This window comes from Nycticebus coucang, chromosome X (assembly GCF_027406575.1).
Source record: "Nycticebus coucang isolate mNycCou1 chromosome X, mNycCou1.pri, whole genome shotgun sequence".
Classification (NCBI taxonomy): Eukaryota; Metazoa; Chordata; class Mammalia; order Primates; family Lorisidae; genus Nycticebus; species Nycticebus coucang.
Window position 1 is genome coordinate 101,136,953 of NC_069804.1, and position 24,251 is coordinate 101,161,203.

General features: G+C 35.9%; 1 protein-coding gene and 1 long non-coding RNA gene across 2 annotated transcripts; both read right to left on the reverse strand.

The window, feature by feature from the left end:
- Positions 1-10,341: 10,341 nt before the first annotated feature.
- On the reverse strand, positions 10,342-24,246 carry LOC128577577 (uncharacterized). Its single transcript, XR_008377591.1, has 5 exons — positions 24,064-24,246; positions 17,955-18,100; positions 12,402-12,488; positions 10,684-10,737; positions 10,342-10,562 (listed from the first exon to the last, which is right to left on the reverse strand). It is a non-coding gene; the product is annotated as an uncharacterized LOC128577577 (long non-coding RNA).
- NAP1L3 (nucleosome assembly protein 1 like 3) lies at positions 22,624-24,085 on the reverse strand. Its single transcript, XM_053579832.1, is given in 3 exon segments — positions 22,624-22,804; positions 22,806-23,003; positions 23,005-24,085. Coding segments are annotated over 3 exon segments (864 nt in total). The 5' UTR covers positions 23,490-24,085.
- Positions 24,247-24,251: the final 5 nt, after the last annotated feature.

Here is a 24,251-nt window from a genome sequence, read left to right on the forward strand (position 1 = left end):
CTCTCCGACCCCAGCTCCTCTAGTGGCAGTCAGACCGGGTATTCCACATCCTAGAGAAAAGTAATTGGATTAGGAGCTCGCTCTAATGGAAATCAGCAGCTGAGCCTGCAGTTTGAGAGAGGCGGGTAGGGAGGAGAGGAGAGGTCTGTGAGCTGCCACTTACAGGCAAGCGAAAATGCCACTATCCCTTTGAAAGTGTGCCCGCTTGTTTCTCAGATGAGCTTTTTTTTTTTTAAATTTTCTCTATACACATACATGTGTTTATTTGATTTCCACTTTTTGCCTTCACAAAATTAAAAAGGCTTAAATTTTAATAACAATAACAATGTTTAAGATAAGGACTAGAAACAAAAACCTCATAAAGAACGAAGATAAATACATTCAGAAAAGAAATCAGACGATTGCTGCAACAAAATATTGAGCAATAATAATAATAATGCAAAAAGTAACATTCACATTGTCAGATAAAAGTATGTCTATTATAGAATGCTTTCACTCTGATGTTCAGTCTCGAGTCATAGTTAACTTCTTTTTTTCCAAAGTCTCAAAAAAATGGACAACTAATATTTATAAATAAAAGTAGAAGATAATTTAAGAAAAACAGAGTATGCTAGATCTTATAGACAATAGAAAAAGAAGCAATACTTCAAAATCATTCTACTTCATCTGGATATACCTGATACTAAAATTGGAAAAATGTATTATTATAAAGGGAAGTTACAAACATATTTCACTTATAAATGAGGATGCAATATCCTAAACAACATATTAACGAGTTGAATTAAAAATTAATGTTAAAATAATGTACTTTGGTCAAAATTAAATCCAATTTATGTTAGAATAAGTGACTATTTACTTTTCTTTTTTTCTTTTCCTTTCCCTCACCCTTCCCTCCTTCTCTGTCTGCTCTCCCCTTCCCCCATGCCCCGCCGTGTCATTAATTGTCATTAATTGTCCTCATATCAAATTTGAATACATAGGATTCATGCTTCTCCATTCCTGTGATGCTTCACTAATATATAATGTGTTCCAACCACATCCAGGTAAATAAAATGCTGCAAAATCTCCGTTTTTTTTTTTTTTTTTTAAGTAGCTGAATAGTATTCCATGGTATACATATACCACAGCTTGCCAATCCATTCCTGGGTTAAGGGACATTTAGACTGTTTCCACATTTTGGCTATTGTAAACTGATCTGCGATAAACAGTCTAGTACAATGTCTTTGTAATAAAAGTTTTTTTTTTTTTTTTTTTCCTTTCTGGATAGATGCCCAGTAATGGGATTGCAGGATCAAATGGGAAATCTATGTTGAGTTCTTAGAGGTTTCTCCATACTTCCTTCCAAAAAGTTTGTATTAGTTTGCAGTCCCACCAGCAGTGTATAAGTGTTCCTTTCTCTCCATATCCATGCCAGCATCTTCAGTTTTGAGATTTTGTGATATGGGCCATTCTCACTGGGGTTAGATAATATCTCAGGGTGGTTTTAATTTATTTGCATTTCTCTAATAATTAGGGATGATGAATTTTTTTTTATATGTTTGCTAGCCATTCGTCTGTCTTCTTTAGAGAAGATTCTGTTCATCTCTATTCCCCATTGATGTATGGGATTATTGTATTTTTTCTTGTGTATTAATTTAAGTTCTGTATAGATCCTAGTTATTAAGCTTTCGTCTGATTCAAAATATGCAAATATCCTTTCCCATTGGGTAGGTTGTCTATTTGTTTGATCGCTGTTTCCTTAGCTGTGCAGAAGCTTTTCAGTTTAATGAAATCCCATTTGTTTATTATTGCTGTTTTTGCTATTACCATGGCAGTCTTCTTCATAAAGTCGTTCCCCAGGCCAATATCTTCTGGTGTTTTTCCTATTCTTTCTTTGAGGATTTTAATTGTTTCATGCCTTATATGTAAGTCCTTTATTCATCTTGCATCAATTTTTGTGAGTGGAGAAAGTACAGGTCCAGTTTCACTTTTTACATGTGGATATCCAGTCCTCCAAGAATCATTTATTGAATAGAGAGTCTTTCCCCCAGTGGATGTTCTTGTTTGGTTTATTGAAGTTTAGGTGGCTGTAAGTTGTTGGTTTCATTTCCTGCTTTTCTATTCGATTCCAAATGTCTATGTCTCTATTTTTATGCCAGTATCATACTGTCTTGACAACTATGGCCTTGTAATACAGCCTAAGTTCTGGTATGGTGATATCCCCACCTCTTCTTTTTTTTATTACTAAAACTGCCTTAGCTATACATTTTTTCTTCTGGTTCCACACAAAATGCAGAATAATTTTTTCCAAGTCTTGAAAATAGGATGTTTGTATTTTATTAGGGATGGAGTGTAATTGGTAGATTCCTCTGGTAAATATAGACATTTTAACAATGTTGATTCTTCCCAGCCATGAGCATGGTATGTTCTTCCATTTGTTACTATCCTCTGCTGTTTCCTTTCTTAGGGTTTCATAATTTTATTTATAGGGGTACTTCACCTCTTTGTTAGGTATTCCTTGGTATTTCATTTTATTTGGGGCTATGGTAAAAGGAGTTGTGTCCTTAATTATCCCCTTATCTTGGCTGTTGTTGGCATATACAAAAGCAATTGACTTGTGGACACTGATTTTGTATCCTGAGACATTACTGTATTTTTTGATGACTTCCAAGAGTCTTGTGGTTGAGCTTTTGGAGTTCTCTAAGTGTAGGATCATATCATCAGCAAATAGGGAGATTTTGACCTCCTCTGCTCCCATTTGGATGCCATTTATTTTCTTTAACAATTAGAATTTCATTTTTGCCAGTGTTTTTTTCCCTATTATTTGATTTTTTATCCCCAATTTTATCACATTAGGGTTTTTGTTTGTTTGTTTTAGTTTAATTTATAGTATTTTTCTTTTTCCTCTCTAACTGGTGGAGGTGTGGTACTGTGTCTGATAAGGCTAGCAAAGAGCTGTTGACCTCAAGGGAACCAACCAACACAGAAACCCCAGAGGTTGGGAGTTTTTAAGGTTGGGTCAAAGTACCCTACTATATATCTATATTACTCCTGTCTCCTTCCTTCGGGCCACTCTTCTTTTTTTCAATATTTCATTTTACTCACCCCCTCTTCTTTCTCTCTCTCTTTTTTTCTTTTTAAAATATTTTTTCCCTTCTTGCTCTTCAATCTTCTCATTTTTCTGGTCCCATACCAAAAAGACTCATTAAAACATTAGGCCAGAGGCACAGAAATTTAAAGAGGAAGAGGAAATGAAAGGAAAATTAGGGGAAGAAAACGTACACAAGTAAATACTCATGAAGAAGAATAAGCAGAAAAATTCTGGCAACATGAAATACCAGTCCAGAGCAACCCCTTTAAGGGACCATGATGTAGTTACAGAAGAGGACTCCACCTGTAAAGAAATCTTAGAAATGACAGAAGGAAAAATTAAATTACAGATGATGAAAACAATGGAGTAAATTGCTGAGAAAGTGGAAAATAGCCAAAAGGAAATCCAAAAACAGAATCAAATAAGATATAAATGATATGAAGAATATAGAAAGGATATAGTAGAGCTGAAGGAACTGAAGCAGTCAATTAGGGAACTTAAGGATGCAATAGAAAGTATCAACAACAGATTAGATCATGCAGAAGAAAGAATCTCAGATGTAGAGGATAAAGCTCTTGAGATAACTCAGATAGTTAAAGAGGCAAAAATGAAGAGAGAGAAAGCAGAATGTTCATTGACATAATTATGGGACTTTATGAAGCATTCAAACATACGAGTTATAGGTATCCCAGAAGGGGAAGAAGAATGCTCCAGAGGAATGGAAGCCAATCTAGAGAATATTATAAATGAAAATTTCCCAAATATTACCAAAGATTCTGACATACTCCTTTCAGAGAGATATCGAACACCTGGTTGTCTCAACTCAAATAGAGCTTCTCTAAGATACATTATGATGAACCTGCCTGAAGTTAAGACAAAGAAAAAAATTTCAAGCTGCCAGGAGTAAGTGCCAACTGGCCTACAGGGGCAAATCTATCAGGGTGACCATGGACTTCTGTAATGAAACATTCTTTTTTTTTTTTTTTTACCGTAGAGACAGTGTCTCACTTTATTGCCCTCAGTAGAGTGCTGTGGCATCAAATTGCTCACAGCAACCTCCAACTCCTCGGCTCAGGCTATTCTCTTGCCTCAGGCTTCTGAGTAGCAGAAACTACAGGAGCCCACCACAACTCCTGGCTATTTTTTTGTTGCAATTTGGCCGGGGACAGGTTTGAACCCATTACCCACCATATATGGGGCCAGCACCCTACCTACTGAGCCACAAGTGCCACCGTAATGAAAATTTTCAAGCCAGAAGACAATGGCCATCTACCTTTAATCTTCTTCAACAGAACAATTTCCAGCCCAGAATTCTATATCCAGCTAAGCTAAACTTTATAACTGACAGAGAAATCAAATCTTCTACTGATATGCAAACATTGAGGAAATTGGACACAACAAGACCAGCCTTACAGGAAATACTTCAACCTGTTCTACACACTGACCATCACAATGGAACTTCAGCAAAGTAAACAGCCAGAAATTAAAGGACAGAATTCTAGCTTCCACAATGCTGCAAAAGATAAAACTAAGCAAAGGACTCTCACAAAATAAGATGAATAGAATACTCCCACACTTCTCAATTATCTCAATAAATGTTAATGGCTTGAATTCCCCACTAAAGAGGCATAGACCAGCTCATTGGATTAAAAAACACAAGCCATACATTTGCTGTCTGCAGGAAACACACCTCACATCAAAAGACAAATTAAAACTCAGAGTTAAGGGATGGAAGTCAATTTTTTCAGGCAAACAGAATTCATTAAAAAAAAAAAAGGAGTTGCAATATTATTTTCAGATACATGTGGACTTAAAGCAACCAAAGTAAAAAAAAAAGGAATGAAGGTCACTTCATATTGGTCAAGAGAAAAATACAACAAGATGACATTTCAATTCTAAATATTTATGCACCCAGTTTAAATGCTCCCAGATTATTGAAACAGATCTTGCTTAGTCAGAGCAATATGATATCCTATAACACAATGATAACAGGGGACTTTAATACCCCTCTCTCAGTGCTGGACAGATCCTATAACTAGAAATGAAACAAAAATGTAAGAGATTTAAATGATACCCTAGAACAACTGTGCTTAATGATGTATATAGAACACTCCATCCCAAAGATAAAGAATATACGTTCTACTCATCGTCCCAGGAACATTCTCCAAAATTGATCATATTCTAGGACACAAAATAAACCTCAAAAAATCAAAAGAATTGATTTTTTGCACTAAAAATTTTTTTTGCACCAAAAGTGGAACTCAACTCCAACAAAAACATTCAATTTCACACAAAGGCATGGAAGTTAAACAAGCTTATGCTGAATGACAGTTGAGTGCAGGAAGAAATAAAAAGGAAATCATTAACTTCCTTGAGTATAACAACAATGAAGACAAAAGCTACCAAAACCTGTGGGATACAGCAAAAGCAGTCCCAAGAGAAAAATTTATTGCTTTAGAAGCCTACATTCAAAAATCAGAAAGGCGGTGCATCAACAAACTTACAAGGCATCTGATGGAACTGGAAAACAAAGAACAATCTAAGCCTAAACTCAGCAGAAGAAAAGAAATATCCAAAATTTAATCAGAGATTAATGAAATTGAAAACAAAGAATCATTCAGAAAATTATGAAACAAGCAGTTGGTTTTCTGAAAAAATAAATAAAATAGATGAACCTTTGGCCAGACTAACTAGAAATAGAAAATTAATATCTCTAGTGACCTCAATCAGAAATGATAAAGGGAAAGTAACAACTGATGCCACAGAGATACAACCGTGTATCTCTGAATACTACTAGCAAGTCTATGCCCAGAAATTTGATAATGTGAAGGAAAGGAATCACATTATCACACCCTCTCCCTAGACTTAGCCCAGATGAAATAAATCTCCTGAACAGACCAATTTCAAACACTGTGATCAAAGAAACAATAAAAAAAAAATCTCCCAACAAAAAAAATGCCCTGGTCTGGATGGCTTCACACAAGAATTCTATCAAATATTCAAAGAAGAGCTTATTCCTATATTGCAGAAATTATTCCAAAAAATTGAGGAGGAAGAAATCTTCCCCAACATGTTCTGAGAAGCAAACATTACCCTGATACCAAAAGCAGAAAAATACTCAACAAAAAGGAGAACTTTAGACCAATTTCACTAATGTATATAGATGCAAAAATTCGCAACAAAATCCTAGCCAATAGATTACAGTTTATCATCAAAAAAGTCATACATCATGATCAAGTAGGTTTCATCCCAGGGATGCAAGGCTGGTTTAATATATGTAAATCCATAAATGATATTAACCATATCAGCAGAAGCAAAAACAAAGCGTATGTGATCCTCTCAATAGATGCAGAAAAAGCATTTGATAAAATCCAGCATCCTTTTCTAATTAGAACACTGAAGAGTTTAGGCATAGGTGGCACATTTCTAAAACTGATTAAAGCTATCTATGATAAACCCACAGCTGATATTTTACTGGATGAAGTTAAACTGAAAACTTTTCCACTTAGAACTTGAACCAGGCAAGGTTTTCCTCTGTGGCCATTACTATTCAACATAGTGCTGGAAGTTCTAGCCAATACAATTAGGCAAGTCAGATGAGCATTTTTTCATGTGTTTATAAGCCATCCACCTGTCTTCAACAGAGAAGCTTCTGTTCAAGTACCTCACCCACAAAGAAATGGGGTTATTTGTTCTTTTCTGATTGATTAGTTTGAGTTTTCTATGGATTTTACGTATAAGACCTTTGTCGGAAGCATAACCTGCAAATATCTTCTCCCATTCTGAAGGCTATCTGTTTGCTTTACTTATTGTGCTCTTGGCCGTGCAGAAGGTTTTTAGTTTGATCAGATCCCAGTAATATATTTTTGGTGTTGCTTCAGTTGTGGGGATGGGGAGGCAGTCATCCTCATAAAATATTCTCCCAAGCCAATTTCTTCAAGCATTTTCCCTGCACTCTCTTTTAGTATTTTTATAGTTTCATGTCTTAAGTTTAAATCGTTTATCCAGTGAGAATCAATTTTTGTTAATGGTGAAAGGTTAAAGTCCAGTTTCAGTCTTCTACAGGTCGCCAGCCAGTTTACCCAGCACCATTTGTTAAATAGGAGATCTTTCCCACAATGAGTGTTTCTGATAGCCTTATCAAAGATCACATGATTATAAGTTGCTGGTTTCATCTCTTGGAACTCTATTCTGTTCCATAAATATATCTCTCTGTTTTTGTGCCAGTACAAGGCTATTTTGATTTCCATACATTTATAGTATACTCTAAAGTCTGGTAGTGTGATTCCTCCTGATTTGTTTTTACTTCTGAGTGATGTCTTAGCTATTTGAGATTTTTTTCTGATTCCATATAAACTGAAGTATTATTTTTCCAGGTCTTTATTTTTATTTATTTATTTTAATTTTTATTTATTTATTATTATTATTTATTTATTTATTTTGGACAGGACTGTGTTTGAACCTGCCACAACTGGTATGTGGGGCCCGTGCCCTACTCCTTGAGCCACAGGCGTCGCCCCTCCAGGTCTCTAAAGTATGACTGAGGTACTTTAATAGGGATTGCATTAAATCTGTATATTTCTTTGGATAGTATGGGCATTTTAACAATGTTGAGACTTCCCCTCCATGAACATGGTATGTTTTTTCATTTATTAATATCTTCAGCTATTTCTTTTCTCAGAGTTTCAGAATTCTTTTGTTAGTGATCTTTCATGTCCTTTGTTAGGCAAATTCCCAGATATTTCATCTTCTTGGGCACTACTGTATAAGGAATAGAGTCCTTGAAAATTTTTTCAGTTTGACTATGTTTGACATATATAAAAGCTACTGATTTGTAAGTATTGATTTTTTTTTTTTCCTGAGACACTGCTCTATTTCTTGATTACTTCTTAGAGTTTTGTAGTTGAGTACCTGGGGTTTTCCAGATATAGGATCCTATCATCCATAAAGAGTGAGTGTTTAATCTCCTCTGACCCTACTTGAATACCCATGATCCCCTTCTGTTGCCTGATTGTGATGGCTATGAATTCCATTACTATGTTGAATAGTAGTGGAGACAATAGACATCCTTGCCTACTTCAATATCTGAGTGGAAATGTTTTCAATTTTAGTCCATTCAATATTTTATTGGCTGTGGGTTTGCTGTAGATGGCGTCTATCAGTTTCATAAATGACCCTTCTTAGACTGTTTTTTAAGTGTTCTGATCATGAAAGAGTGCTGGATATTATCAAAAGCTTTTTCTGCATCAATGGAGAGAATCATATGGTCCTTATTTTTTATTTTATTTATGTGATGTATTAAATTTATGGATTTACTTATTTTGAACCAACCTTGTAACCATGGGATAAAACCAACTTGATCATGGTATATAATTTTTTTGATGTGTTGTTGAATTCTATTTCCTAGGATCTTATTGAATATTTTTGCTGTAATATTAATTAATGATATTGGTCTATAGTTTTCTTTCTTTGATGGGTCTTTTCCTGGTTTGAAAATCCCAACACATTCTATGAAACAAATATCACCCTGCTCCCCAAACCAGGATAATCCAGACTTTGAAACTTGGTTTTGTAGATTGGAATAATTTTCCTTTTCAGTAATCATGTCATAAGGAATTTCCACCTGTTAACACATTGGGTAGTGAAGCAGCATTGCAATGATCATAGAATTCTTGATGTCACACTCTGTACTGGCCTGGAGTCAATGCATATCTTACTAGGGACTTCTGGTCCCAAAGTATTATCTCATAACTGTCTATAATAGATTGTATGTAACTTTTTTATATAATGAATTTTTATTTGGAAATAATTATAAACTCATAGTGTTATGATGTATAACAAATCATGAATATTCTCCTGATTGTATGTAATTTTTAGTAAAATTGCTTTGTATCTCATTATCCTTTACACTTGTCTTTAATTCTTTATATAAAGAATATGGGAAGTGTTGGTGTCCGAGTCCCTTCTCTGACTCTTGGATGACAGGAAAGGCTTGGATATGCTCTCTGTTCTTCTCTATACCTTCCATTATGCATCTTTTGATCACAGCTTTATATGGCTGAAAGGGCTGTATTGGTAGGTGTGTGTGAGGTGCTGAATGTTATGGGACCAATTCAGAAGGGAGGGCAGAAGGGATGGATTCCTCAACCAGTGGGGTGGGAATAGAAGTGCCTGAGGAGGGAGAAAGGGAAGATTTGGGGTTTTGAGCTGGCAGCCTGTCCTTCAGGTTATTTTATACCTGTATGGTATGAATGGCTAAACAGCATTAGTTTCATATTACCAAATTATGGGTAGTCACAGGTCCTAGAGATTTTTTTTTGTTTGTTTTGAGACAGAGCCTCAAGCTGTCACCCTGGGTAGAGTGCTGTGGCATCACAGCTCACAGCAACCTCCAACTCCTAGGCTCAAGTGATTCTCCTGCCTCCAACTCCCAAAAGCTTGGACTGCAGGCACCCACCCCAACGCTTGGCTATTTTTTGGTTGCAGCTGTCATTGTTGTTTGGCGGGCCTGGGCTGGATTTGAACACGCCAGCTCAGGTGTATGTGGATGGTACCTTAGCTGCTTGAGCCACAGGCACCAAGCCAGGTCCTAGGGATTGATGCTACCAGAGTCCTATCTTCCCCCAGTCTTCTAATTTCAATATTCCTGAATTTGGGTACCATGGACACTGGTGATGTAACCTGCTTAAGAACTCATGTAACTATTGACATGACACTTTGGAGCCACAACTGCAGTTGGTGTGCTCTATGTTCCACTTTTGGGTTCTTCTCAAAGATTCTGAGTAGTGAATCACTTTCTCATTTTTTTTTCCCTTTTTCTTTTCTGGCATCCATTGATTTTAAAGGCTATTTAATGCTACTAACTATAGAAAAACAGGAAATAAGAAAAATATATGAAGTTGGAAGTTAAAAGACATCTTCAAGGGTTATGGTTTACCTTGAATTTAATTGAAATGTAAATTTAGCATAGTGGTTCATCCCTGTAATCCTAGGATTTTGGGAGGCCAAGGCAGATGGATTGCCTTAGCTCAGGAGTCATAAACCAGCCTGAGCAAGAGCGAGACTCCCAAATCCCATTTCTAAAAAATAACCAGGCACTGTGGCAGGTGCCTGTAGTACCAGCTACATGGAAGGATAGGGCAAGATAATCACTTGTCCTCAAGAGTTTGAGATTACTGTGAGCTATGATGCCATGGCGCTCTATTTAGGGTGGTAAAGTGAGACCCTGTCTCAAAAAAAATTAAATATAAATTTAATAAGCCAGTTTTTATCATATTCCTAGGTATGATACATATAATCCAGATAGTAACCCCTACTCAGTAGTCTCACTAAGCTATAAACGTTGAGAATGTTACTCAGATATGAGCCATAGGTGGACTTGGGGGGATACAATGCTAGTTAAGATGGACTTCTTCATTTTCTTCTATAGATAGGTATTTCCTTTGCCTGCAGGTTGTGCTTATTACTTCCTTGCTGCTTCCCTTGGTCCTATCTAGGGAAGGAGACAAGAAAGGTACTTTTCTAGGTGGTAGAGAGGTGGTATAATACAGTAGTTAAGAACATGGGCTCTAGACAGACTGCTGGATTTAAATACTGCTTTGCTTGCCACTTACCCATTGTGAAAGCTTGACAAGTTACTCGATCACACTGTACTTAAGTTTCTCTATCTGTTAAACAAAGATAATAATTATTCGTACTTAATAGGGCTGTAGTATGGATTACCTGAGTAATAATATGTGCATACCTGTCATAAAACAAACATTATACAACCATTTTCTTTTGACACTTTTTTCATGCTTTAGAAAAAAGATCCTTGTAATTCATTATTTTTATCTATGGTAAGTTTTAGCTATTAGCAGTACTACTACATCTTTTTCACTTGGTTTTATTTCCTACAGAATAATCACAGATTAACGGTTAATACAATGGAATATTCTAGTCACCAAGAAAATAAATCCAATAAATTTTTAATTTAATAAATTAAAAATAATTTTTAATACAGGTACAACTTGGATGGATATCAAGAATATTATACTGAGAGTAAACAGTATAATTTCAAAAAGTTACATACTATATAATTCCATTTATATAATAATCTGTACGATTTTGTCATTGTTGTGCTACTTAATCATCTCAAATTAAATATTTAAAAATTAGTGATTAAGGATGTCTTTACTTATAGGTAAATCTAGGCTAATTTACTTATTTTGCAAAACTCAGTGTCCATTAAGCTGATATTTTTAAAATGCTATTCATTTAGGAGAGTTATTAATAACTGTGCCGCAAAAAGAAAAGTTTTATTGGGTTAATACATTTAAAAAGCACTGCATACCCCCTTCTAGGAAATTCCTCTCTATATTGCTCTAAGGTTATTCCTGACTATGCATCAAATTCATCTGAACAAAAAAAAAAAAAAAGAAAAAAAAAAGGAATAAATGATCTTCACTGAATCAAGGTAATAGTCACAACCTTAAGCCACGTACTGAAAAGAGTATCTTCCTGAAACCATGCAATTTGGACTAAAACAGTACAAGACCCTTAGCCAATGCTTGCTTCTATAGATATCAGACAGGTCACAAATTTCCTTGTGTTCAAGGCCCAATCATTTGATTCAGGGCTGTGGCAGACAGTGAAAGAAACAAGGAATGACCCCAAAGGGAAACAGCTCAATACATGGAAGGGCAGATAAATTAAAGGAGAAATTAGACCAGCATATCAGCATATCATCTTTATTTGCTGAGAGCCTCTAGAGGCTGCTTTGACATGAAGAGAGACCCAAGAGGTATTTCTGTAGATTTTGGCCACTGACATGAACAGAAATTAACTGTACAAGATCACCACAAACAACTGTAGCTCAAGGTATTTCACTGAATTATGCTGCCCTACAGCTCATTCTAACTTGTGATACAGCAGAAGAAGAGAACACCATAAATTGAGGGTAGAATGGTTTCTGGCAAAAGACATAATTTCGAGATTAAATAATAATGAGACAAAACTGAATTGAAGCTTCTGAAATGCCCAAGCTTATTTCCTCCCATATGGTCACACATTACACTTCAGGAAATAGTTTCCCTCATTCAAAGCTGGCAAAAAAAGACACAACACTTAAGCATAGACAACTGAAAAATAAAATAAAATAAATAGTATAAGCAAAAGGTAGACAAGGGGGTGGAACTAAAGACAGGATTCTTAAAAATATTCAGCTATTGGCTGAGGCTCCCACCCTCACCCCAGTGTCCCAGGGGAACAAGGTGTGGGTGCTGTCTCCCTTCTTTATTCTGAGCCCTGAGAACATAGGCCAACCTTCCAAACCAACCCTGAGACCATTTACCTGAGGATGTGGATGGAGGCCATGTGAGAGCTGCTGGTCAAAGAACCTTTGCCGAGACTCTGGGGTTGGGAGAGTCTGGATGACTTCCTAAGAACAGGGAAACATAGTGAGACTCAAGTATTAGTGGGCATTGAGAAGAGATTCTGAGGCAGTGTGGACTACAAGGTCACCCCTTTTCTGGTGGAAACAAGTCTCCACTGTGACATACTGCTGATTTTATCCTGTATTTGGCAGAAGTGGGGTCCTGCTTTTGCCCAGGCTGGTAAGGAGATGCTGACTTCAAGGGAACCAACCAGCCTGGCTTAAAATAATTCTGGAGTTGTGGGTGTGGGTCAAAGCACCATGGTGAATACAACCATATCTTCTGTCTGTGTTCTTCTTTCTTTCTATACTTCTTATCTCCTTTTTTTTTTTTCAATTTTTTCTTTTGATCCCCCTTTTTTCATATTTTTATTTCCTTTCTCCCTACTCCCTCTTTACTCTTCTCTTCTTTTTGGTCTTAGAGCAAAAGACCACTTCAATACTCAGGCATGGAGAAAAAGTAATTTAAAGCAATGGAGGTAGTGAGAGAAAAAGTAGGGGAAGGAAGTGAACAAGAAGAAAACACACATGAGGAGGAAAAAAAAAATTTTCTGGCAACATGTAAAACCAGAACAGAATAACCCTCCTGCCAAAGGATCATGAGGTATGTACTGCAGAAGATTCCACCTATAAAGAAATAATGTAAATGAAGGACAGGGAATTTAAAATATGGATAGCAAAAGCAATGAAGGGAATTGACAAGAAAGTGGAAAATAACCAAAAGGAAATACAACAACAGATGCAAATAATGGATGAAAGATATGAGGAATACAGAAATAAAATACCAAAAGATTCTTTTGTTTTAAATCTCATTAATTTCTGACTTAATTTTGGTTATTTCTTCTCTTCTTCATAGTTTGGGTTTAGATTCTTCTTCCGTTTCTATTTCATTCAGATAATTCATTAGTTTATTGATGTGCTCTCTTTTTTTTAATGTAGTCATCTAATATAAAAAATTTCCCTCTTAAAACTGCTTTTGCAGTATGCCACAGGTTTTAGTAACTTGTAGCTTCATTTTTGTTATGTACAAGGAATTTAACAATTTCCTCCTTTATCTCTTCCTTGACCCAACTGTCATTCAGCTTAAGGTTGTTTGGTTTCCATGCCTTTGTGTAAGAATGACATTTTTTTTTTGGAGTTGAGTTCCATCTTTATTGCCTTGTGTTCTGAGAGGATACAAGGTATAATTTCAATTCTTTTATTTTTGTTGATGTTTGATTTGTATTCTAGGATATGATCTATTCCTCAAAGCTAATATCATAATGAATAGAGTAAAAATGAATGCTTTTCCACTTACAACTATAACCAGACAAGGTTGTCCCCTATTGCTACTACTATTTGACATAGTTCTGGAAGTTCTAGCCAATGCAATCAGACAAGAAAAGGATACAAATGGCATTCAAATGGGAGCAGAGGAACTCAAACACTCTTTGCTGATGATAAGATCTTATACTTAGAGAATGTCAAAGACTTAACCACAAGACTCCTGGAAGTAATCAAGAAATATAGTAATGTCTCAGGGTGTAAAGTTCATGTCCACAAATCAGTAGCCTTTGTATATGCTGAAAATAGCCAAGTTGAGAAACTAATCAGAGGCACAATTTCCTTTACATTAGCTTAAAATAAAATTAAATACCTAGGAATATACCTAACAAAAGAGGTGAAGGACCTCTACAGAGAGAATTATGGAACCCTAAAGAAAAAAAATAGTAGAACACATTAACAAATTGAAGAGCATACTATGCTTCTGGCTGGGAAATATCAACATTGTTAAAATGTCTATACTTCCCAAAGCAATCTACAGATTTAATGCAATCCCTGTTGAAATACCAAAATCAAACTTTGAAGATTTGGAAAAAAAAAAACAACAACAAAAAAAAAACAGTTCTTAATTTTGTATAGAATAAAAAAAAAAAGAACATATGGCCAACCCAATTCTTATTAATGAAAACAAAGCTGGAGGCATCACCCTCCCAGACTTGTGGCTATAGTACAAGTCCACAATAATAACAGCAATATGGTACTCGCATAAAAATAGAGATATAAACATTTGGAACTGAATAGAAAACCCAGAGATGAAACCAATCTCTTATATCCATCTGATCTTTGATAAAACAATCAAAAGCAGACACTGGGGAAAAGAATCCCTATTCAATAAAAGGTACTGAGAGAACTGGATCACTACATGTAAAAGACTGAAACCTATACCTTTCATCACTTACAAAAATTGATTCAGGATGGCTAAAAGATTTAAATATAAGGCACGAAACAACAAAAATCCTGAAAGAAAGTGTATGAAAAACTCTTGAAGATGTGATTTTTTTAGAAGAAGACTTTGGTGGCAATTGCAAAACCAACTAAAGCAAACGAATGTGACTTAATTAAACTGAAAAGTTTCTGCACAACTAAGGACATAACAATCTAAGCAAATAGACAACCTTCAGAATGAGAAAAGATATTTGCATATATTATGGATCTGACAAAGGGTTGATCAATAGAATCTATAGTGAACTGTTGATTAACTTAACAGGGAAAGAGCTAACAAGCCCGTTTATCACTGGGCAAGAGACATGAACAGAAACTTCTTTGAGGAAAACAGATGAATGGCTAACAAACATGACAAAATGCTCATAGTCTTTAATAATTATAGAAATACAAATCAAAATCACCCCAAGATATCATCTAACCACAGTAAGATTAGCTCACATCACAAAATCTCAAAGTTGCAGATGCTGGTGTGAGTGTGGAGAGAGGGGAACACTTTTTCACTGTTGGTGAGACTGCACACTAAGACAGCCTCTTTGGAAAGAAGTGTGGAGAATCCTCAAAGAACTCAAAGTAGATGTCCAATTTGACCCCTATTATCCCACTACTAATTATCTACCCAAAAGAAACAAAAGCATTTTATCATAAGGGCATATGCACTGGATTGTTTATCACAGTTCAATTTCTTTTCTTTTTTTTTTTTTTATTTTGGCCGGGGCTAGGTTTGAACCTGCCACCTCCGGCATATGGGACCGGTGCCCTACTCCTTGACCCACAGGAGCCGCCCCACAGTTCAATTTCTAATTACCAAGATGTAGAAACAACCTAAATGCTCATCAACTCAGGAATGAATTAACAAACTGTGGTATATGCATACCATGAAATACTATTCAGACATGAAAAGATGGTGACTTCACATTTTTTGCATTAACCCAGATGGAGTTAAAATACATTCTTCTCAGTAAAGTATCACAAAAATGGAAAAGCAAATATCCAATGTACTTAATACAAATATAAAGCCAGTAGACAATCTAATTCACACCCACATAGGAGAAAATCTCATTTCAATTCAAGTTGGGTGAAGGAGGAATGAGGGAGGGAAGGGGGTGTTTGGGGTTCTGCCACTGAATGGGCACAATGGGAAGGTGTATAGCACACCTTTTTGGTGAAGGACATAACTACAAGAGGGATTCTACCTAACAAATTCAAATATTTTGATTTGCTTGTTTATACCCTCACATTAACCTGAAATAAAAATAAAAAACAAAACAACTAATTTAAGATATATGTAGAGCAAAACATATTTGTGTCCTGCTCTTTTTAAATTAAACATTTTACTATGAATATATAAGAAAAGAAATAATATACCAGTGCTTAAAGAAATGAAGGTGTCAATCAGGGAACTTAAAGATGAAGTAGAAAGTGTCAATAACAGATTAGACCATGGAGAAGAAAGAATCTCAGAGCTAGAGGATAAAGCTCTTGAGCTAACCCAGGCAGTTAAATAGGCAGAAAAGAAGAGAGAGAAAAAATTCAATTCAAGTCAGGGAGAGGGGGAATAAGGGAAAAGGAAGGGAGAATGAGGGAAGGGGGAGGGGAATTGGTGTGCTCCCACTTAATGAGCATGATATAAGGGTATATGGCATACCTCTTGGGTGAAGGACACAACTACAACAGGGACTTTACTTACATTTAAAAATATTTATATTGGCACAAGAATAACACCTCTGAGTAGTCCGGAAATGGGCCTGAACATATAAAATAATTTATTAGACAATAAAGGCAGCAGTTAGTCATGTTGGATATTCAATATTCATTAAATGGTGCTGAAACAACTCATTAGTTGTGTTGGGAGGAAAAAAGAAAGTGGGAGGGCTATCTTGATCTTTTCATCAAAATTATTCCAGAAAGAGTAAGTCTTAACTGGGTTATAGCTTTTATGTCAAGGTCCTACATTAGTTTCATAATAAGGGTGAGTACATTGGGTACTTTTTCGTCCATTCTTGAGACACTTTACTAAGGGGGATTAATGGGATTACACCTGTGGTGCATCTTACAAGGGTATATGTGAATCCTAGTAAATGTGGAATGTAAAGGTCTTAGCAAAATAACTAAGAAAATGCTACAAAAGCTATGTTAACTAATGTGATGAAAATGTGTCAAACGATCTATGAACCAAGTGTATGGTGCCCCACGATCATACTAATGTACACAGCTATGGTTTAATAAAAAAAAAAAAAAAAAGAGTAAGTCTTAAATGAAACTATAGGAGTATCAGAAGACACATGAGCAATTAAAAAACTTGATCTTGGTATTGAAAGATCTTTCTAACCCAAACATCCAAAATATCCATAATGGGCCAAAAAAGTAAAAGTGATTATATTAAAATTAAAAGTCTTATGTACAGAAAAAGAAAAAAAAAAGTGAAAAAAAGTTTGCAATATATGAAGCATATTTTCATAGTTCAAAGACACTCCTATATTTACTAATCAAATAGAAAAAATAACTAGAGCCCAAATTTCCATTATAAGGAACTCATAAAATAAATTATGGCATATTCATTTAATGTATGTTACACACTATATACATGAAATATCACACTGCACCCTATAAATACATATAATATTTGTGTCAATTATAAATTTAAAAATGATGACTTACATGCACTGATACAGTGTTTAAAAATATGATAAAGGGAAAATGAAAGATATAGAATAGCCATTGTATGTTAAAAATATCTATGGTATATTTATTTTTCATATAAAATGTGATTATCTCTAAATGTGAAGTTGTTTTAAATTATTTTTATTCTTTTCAGTGTATTTTTCAAATTTTCTACAGTCAACACACTTTATAATAAGAAGTTATAATAAAGCAACAAGATGACAACTTTCAGTGAAGCATAGTACAAAGAAAATATGCTTATCAACTTATTTTACATAATTGAAAACTAAAATATGAAAGGAAACACTTGTAAACACTAACTTTAACACCGCTGTAAGAAGTAATAGCTTCATTATGATTATATTTTTTCTTCATAAATCCCTGTATCATGCAAAATTCAAAACTATGAGCTATCTAGAAATTATATTAATGTATTATTGAAAATTATTAACTCTGTTATTTTTTCAAGTGGTAAAATTTTGTAATATACCATTGCATGATAAATAAATAACATTTTTTAATAGCAAAATAATTAAGGCACACCTAGTGCAAGTTGACTTAAATTCTTCCTTGTTTCTGAGCTGGAGACAATACACACTTGGATTGGTTCTTCAAGCATATTTTTTTTCAATTAAATATTAGCTTCAGTGAAGAGTTTTGATCATTTTCACCACTGGTCTTTAATAGCTCTATGACAAAAAACAAATTACAAGAAATAATTAGATAACAATGAATTAAAACACTTTAGAGAATTTGCTAGGTTCTATATATCTTGAAGAAAGGTATACTTGTATACTTCTAAACGCTATGTGCTTTTGATACTTAAGCATTTCATTTTTTGACATTTTGAAAATATACTCTACAAAAATACAAAATGTAAAATTTTAAGTAATGCATAACTGTGTTGAAATTATTTTAGAGAAAGTTATGCACACTGGTTCACCAAATCATACTGTTTTCTAAACTCAGATGTTCAAAGTACTTTCCAGAACTTGAAAATTCAGCTTTCCCATCTCATAAATAGTTGGGTCAGGACCTCAGTCAGCTTTTCAGTTTGCTCTCATCCTAGGTTCACACAGTCTCCCATTTAGGGTAAATCTCATTTCTTAATTAGAAAAGTATTTTAATTAAGTTCCAGTAATCACAAAGTCATAAATAAACATAACTTTATCTCCATCGGTTCCACTTTCAGGTACTGTAACATTTCAAGAGAACTTAAATAAAGAACTATGGAAAATACATAGGTTTTGGGAACTTGTTCAGTTTGGATTAGTGTGACCTATTTAAAATATGATTACCTTAATTTTAGAGGGACATTTTTTTTAAATTTCCCTGGTCTACCTGACTTACTTTGCAAACCTCCTTTTCTCAATGTTCAAAGAGGAAGAGATGTAGAAATTTCATTTTGACATCAGCTCTTACCTAGCTTCTTCAACACTTTAGTTTTGGAATATTCATTTTGTTAAAATGAAATATAAGTATGTAACTTTAAAAGACAGCACACACTCAGTACTTTAATGATTTTATTTTCTAATTGCTTTTCTTTCTTTTCCATCTTTGCCCCCCTTCCCTTTTTCAGCTTTACAAGTAGCCTCAGAATCTGGATCCAGGCCATTAAAAACTTCATCACTTTTACAATATTCGGTTTGTAATCTGCAGGTACAACTCTACAGCGTCTTCATACACACGCCAGTAGGCTCAAACACCTCATCAAATGAAGGTGTATACTTTTTCTCAACAGCTTGCAACTCTGATCAAATTCAACTTCTATCTTACCACATCCCCCCTGAAGCTTTTTCAGAACAAACGCAGCAGCAGTGTCGCCAGAGGGGCAGTTCCAGGCTTGGCTTAATCTAGGCTGCAGAATCAGCATTTACATTACTTGACTATGTTATTATTTTCTTCATTAAGCTTAAGTTCCTCCCATTACCTTTTCAGCAGCCTCTTTTGCTGCTTACCAAAGTACCTTCTTATGTGAGCCTACCACATTAAAGGAAAAGAGCAAATGTTGAGTGACTACTGTGGATTCTTAGTGCCCAACTCAGGACATGAACTTTTTGAGGAGGAGGTGGCAGATGGTGGAGACTGCGGAGCAAGAAGAGGAAGGGAGAGAAAAAGATATGAGACCATCTCCTCTGAATTGACGACAGCAAAGGTCTGGCCTCAGCTTTGGGTCTCAGCAAAAATAAACAGCACATCAGAAGGAAGGTGCAGAGAAAGTTTAACTCCGTTAAACTTATCTCAAACCCCAATCCCCCTGTCCTGTCTTTTAGCTTCTTTCTCAGCCAACTTACCTTTCTTATGTCACTCACCGGCTGAGCAAGTAGGATGGACAAACATACAGTCCAATAAATGTGGCAGCCCAACGGGTTTCCTGGCTCTGTCCACCTTCTTTAATCTCCAGAGGTGGTTTACACATTCACTACAGATCACTAGCTTTGCAGGAATTCCAACTTTACTTATGGATAAATCCTTGGCACCCCCATCCCTGCATCCTCCTCCCCATTTAAATTTTAAAGTTAAAAATAGCACTATGCTTCATTTCCAATTAGCTTCTCTTACACTCACACGACTTGAATTCACCTTTTTATACAAGCCAGACAACTTGTGATAAAATCTTAACAAGAGAGGGACTATGAGAAAATACAGAAATCCACAAACTAAGTATACCTTATTGTAGTGTACTTCTGAGATGAATTTCATTTTCTGTAAATATTCTGTAACAATGCATGTTTCTTTAATATGGAAAATTCAGAGTGAGGAGGTGCTAAAATACTCTGGTTAAGAGTTCTAAGGTGATAAAGAATGTTGAATTGCATTTATTTATTTAGGTGGGTCTCACTTTGACACCCAGGCTGGAGTGCACTGGCACTATCATAACTCATTGCAGGCTCAAACTCCTGTGCTCAAGCAATTCTCCCACCTTAGTCTCTCAAGTATCTGGAACTTCAGGAGTGTGCCACCATACTGGGCTAATTTCTCTTATTATTATTATTTTTTTAATTTTTAGAGAGGGAGGTCTCCTTATGTTGCCCAGGCAAAGGATCCTCTTGTCTCTGCTTCCCAAATTGCTAGGATTACAGGTATGAGCCACTATGCCCTGCCCCATTTAGTAGTTTTAAGTGTTTTACATCTAGCAAGCACAGTCCATATCCAATACAGGAACCTATGTAGCCACGAACCAGGTGTGCCACATTTATTATAGTCCTCATTTTGGTTCTGGCATGCAGGTAAAATCTACCATATCCATTCTTCATGGATGCAAAAAATATCAGAAACAAAACAAAGGATCTCTCAAAAATGCAGTGGGATTGCCAGATGCAATAATTTGCTTCCTGATTGTTATATACATCATAAACAAAATAGATATTCAAATACATGTGTCTGTTTAATTGTAATATGTAATGAGTTTAATACTTTTACATTAATAAACATAGAGGAAAACTTGTTAAGTAGAGATAAAAGCAAGATATTCAATTATATATTGTGGGATTTGGGAAGACAATTAGCTAATTTTATGGATATAGACACTGAATTCTCAAATCCTGTCTTCCTCCAGTCTCTTTCTTGTAATATCTTCAGGGAAAATAAATGTGGACCAGGAAATGGCAAATGTGAAGATACCATTTTATTATTTGCTGTGTTTGTGCCTTTATGGCCAGTGCAAACCTTTCTGGTAAACTGAGTTTTGGGGGCTTCCCCTTCATATTAGTCTCAAACCAAAATGTCAGGATCTAATTACTCTATGACCAGCCGCATGGTGCATAAGAGGTGAAAGCCTGATGACACTGTAAAAAAAAAAAAAAAAATGAACCATGGTATTGTGTGACCTCAAGTCAAGGTGGACAGTGAGTCCCAGGCATGTCTTACATAAATGGTTTTTCTGGGTGAGGTTCATCCGCCCTCCTTCCTTTTCCCTCTTTAGTTACCCCTATCCTCCCCCATCCCATTCCTTCCATTTCCCACCCATCTCCATTCCCTCCTCCCAACCCTCCTTTGGTCTCTATTTCCACTTTCCTCCCTTTCCCTTCTTCATTCTCTTCCCTTCCTCTCTCTCCTCCTTGTCTTTCTCCTTCCAGTCTCATTTTTCTCCAATAACTTCAATGTGTATCCTCCAGTACAAGAACTCAGGTGTGGGAAACAGAATGTTAACAATAGTTGTACTGTCAAATTTTCCTTTACCTCAGGATTTTATACCTTTGTTATATGTAACACATATTTTTATAATTAGGAACCAATGCTAGATTTGAATAGCATGACACGCTTCATTTGACATTTTATTTTAGGTTACAATAAAATAACATGAATAAACAGTATCAAATGATGCAAAGTGATATTCATGAAAGACAAAGTACAACATACTACAAAGAAAATGTGCTTTGGCGGCGCCTGTGGCTCAAGGAGTAGGGCGCCGGTCCCATATGCCGGAGGTGGCGGGTTCAAACCCAGCCCCGGCCAAAAAAAAAACCACCAAAAAAAAAAATAATAAAAAAAAGAAAATGTGCTATCCTTAAAATTACACAATATAAGGAAACTCTTTTAAAATACTGTATCATAGTAATACCTCAGTGGTAAACAGTAACACTATTGTGATTAATTTATACATTAAATCACATAAACAAGCTTATAGTCTTATCAAATGTAGTTTTGACATTCTTAAATGTATGCTAATCTTTTTTCAAGCAAATTTCACAATACATTGTTCTAGTTAGTATAAATATCATATTTTTATGGCAAAATAATGAAGGCACAGCCAGTGCAAGCTGATTTAAGCTAGTCTTCTGGCTAGAAAAAGGAAAAAAAAATTGCAACTGTACTTTATAAGCTTTGTTTTTTTTCAAGCAAATATTTGTCTCAGTTAACAATTTTGACAGTTTTCATAAATACAGTCTGATAGGAACATGATAAAAGGAAACATGACTTCACAAAAATCAACACTCTAGCACCAAACTAACATGCTTTAGATTATTGACAATAGCTTACATATTTTCAACATTACACTACAATAGGCTAGTTGGAATAAACTGATACTTAGACACTTTTAAGGACAATATTTTAAACAGACTGACAAGAAAACAGGAAAACACAGGACTGTGAGGAATAACAGCATTCAGGTTATCAGATGGCAGACTTGTTTTCCAAGCCTATCTCAACTTTCTTCACTTCCTGAAATTTATAATTCTTGAAAAATCTGTCAACATCTTTTTTGTTTTCAATATTTTCTATTTCCATAATCTCTGCCATCTTAATAGTAGATGCTATTGACTTCACCTGTATAGTAATAGATTGATTTCAGGATGACATTATCATGTAAAATTTGACCTATTTCAAAGTCCTCATCAAGGATAGCATCTTCTCGTGGTTCCAGCTTTCCAATCTTAGGAATCTCAGGAACTAAAGAAATTGAAGAATGATACATTAGGAACCACTCTCGTCTGGATTTCAATTTCTCCAGTAGCAGTTGTGTGACTCTGTGCGGTTGTCACAGTAACATCCTTTCCTCTTCTCCAGTCTATCTTGCAGCCTTTACAATCTTCAATTTCCCATCTCCAAGAAAAGAAAGGATCATTGTGATCTGGTTTTGACTTTATTATATGTCTTCATCAGCATTTCATTTCTGAAGTATGGGTTAGGTAGGAATTTAAATTCGTAAGGAACACCTTTCGGAGGATGTTCTCTTTTTGTCTTTCCCTTCCTTGCTCTTTTAAGATTCACTCTTTCCTTAAGCCTTTCCTCAGGAACTCTTTTATGAGCTTCCCTTATTCTAGCCTTTGCCTAAACCTCTGTTGCTTTAGGTTGTTTATCTTCTGCCTTTGCCTGGGGAACTCCTTTAGGATCTTCTTTTACTTCAGCTGTCACCTCCATACAATCTTTAGAATCTGCTTTATCTTCAGCCTTTACTTCAGGAATTTCTTTAGGAACTTCTCTCTCTTTAGCTTTTACCTCAGCAATTTCTTTAGGAACTTCCTTCTCTTCAGATTTTACTTCAGAAATTTCTTTAGGAACTTCCTTCTCTTCAGCCTTCACCTCAGATGTTTCTTTAAGGTCTTCCTCTTCCTCACCCTTTAAGGGAGGCATTTCACTAGGGGTGTCATCCTGCACCTCCTCATCACTGCTGAACTCCTCATCCTCTGAATTCCATTCACATTCTTCTTCTGTAGGCTCATACTCTGCATTGATGATTTGAAATCGCCTATCTTACAAAGGCTTGTTGAGTTCTGCATATTGTCTTTCAAGATCATGAATTGCCTTTAAGAACAGGAAGTCTACCTTGTCACATTCATCTTGAATATTTCTGAGTGCCTGCACACGATTTCTAACTGCCTCAGGCAGCCTATTCACAAAATTTGTACCAAAAGGATCCCGCCCCGCCCTTTTGAATGGCTCAGGTACCCTCTTCTTTCTATAGCAGCTGCTACTGCTGCTGCTCCTGCTGCTATTACAACTACTGCTGCCGCTAGAGCTACTGCTGTCAGATTCTTCCCCAGGACCACTAGCCGAGCTAGCCATCTCCTCTTCAGCAACACCCTGGACGGCAGGTTCCAAGACCATTTTAAGATCAGCTTCTGCTGTCTTGCAAGCCTGCAAATCTCTTTTAGGTGGTGACTACCGCAGAGACCGCGCGCTCAGAGATGAGCAGTAAATGACTCACGGATGCTGTGGTGGCAGCAGCGGAGACTCGGACTGTGGAGGCAGCAACAGCCGATAGCAGCAGTAGCGCAGGGCAGGGCTGGGGCTGGAGCCGCCGGCGCTGAGGTGACAGCGGCAGTGGAGGCACCGGCGAGAATAGCGGCTACAAGTTGTCTCTCACAACTTCCGTTGCAGCCTACCGAGAAGTGC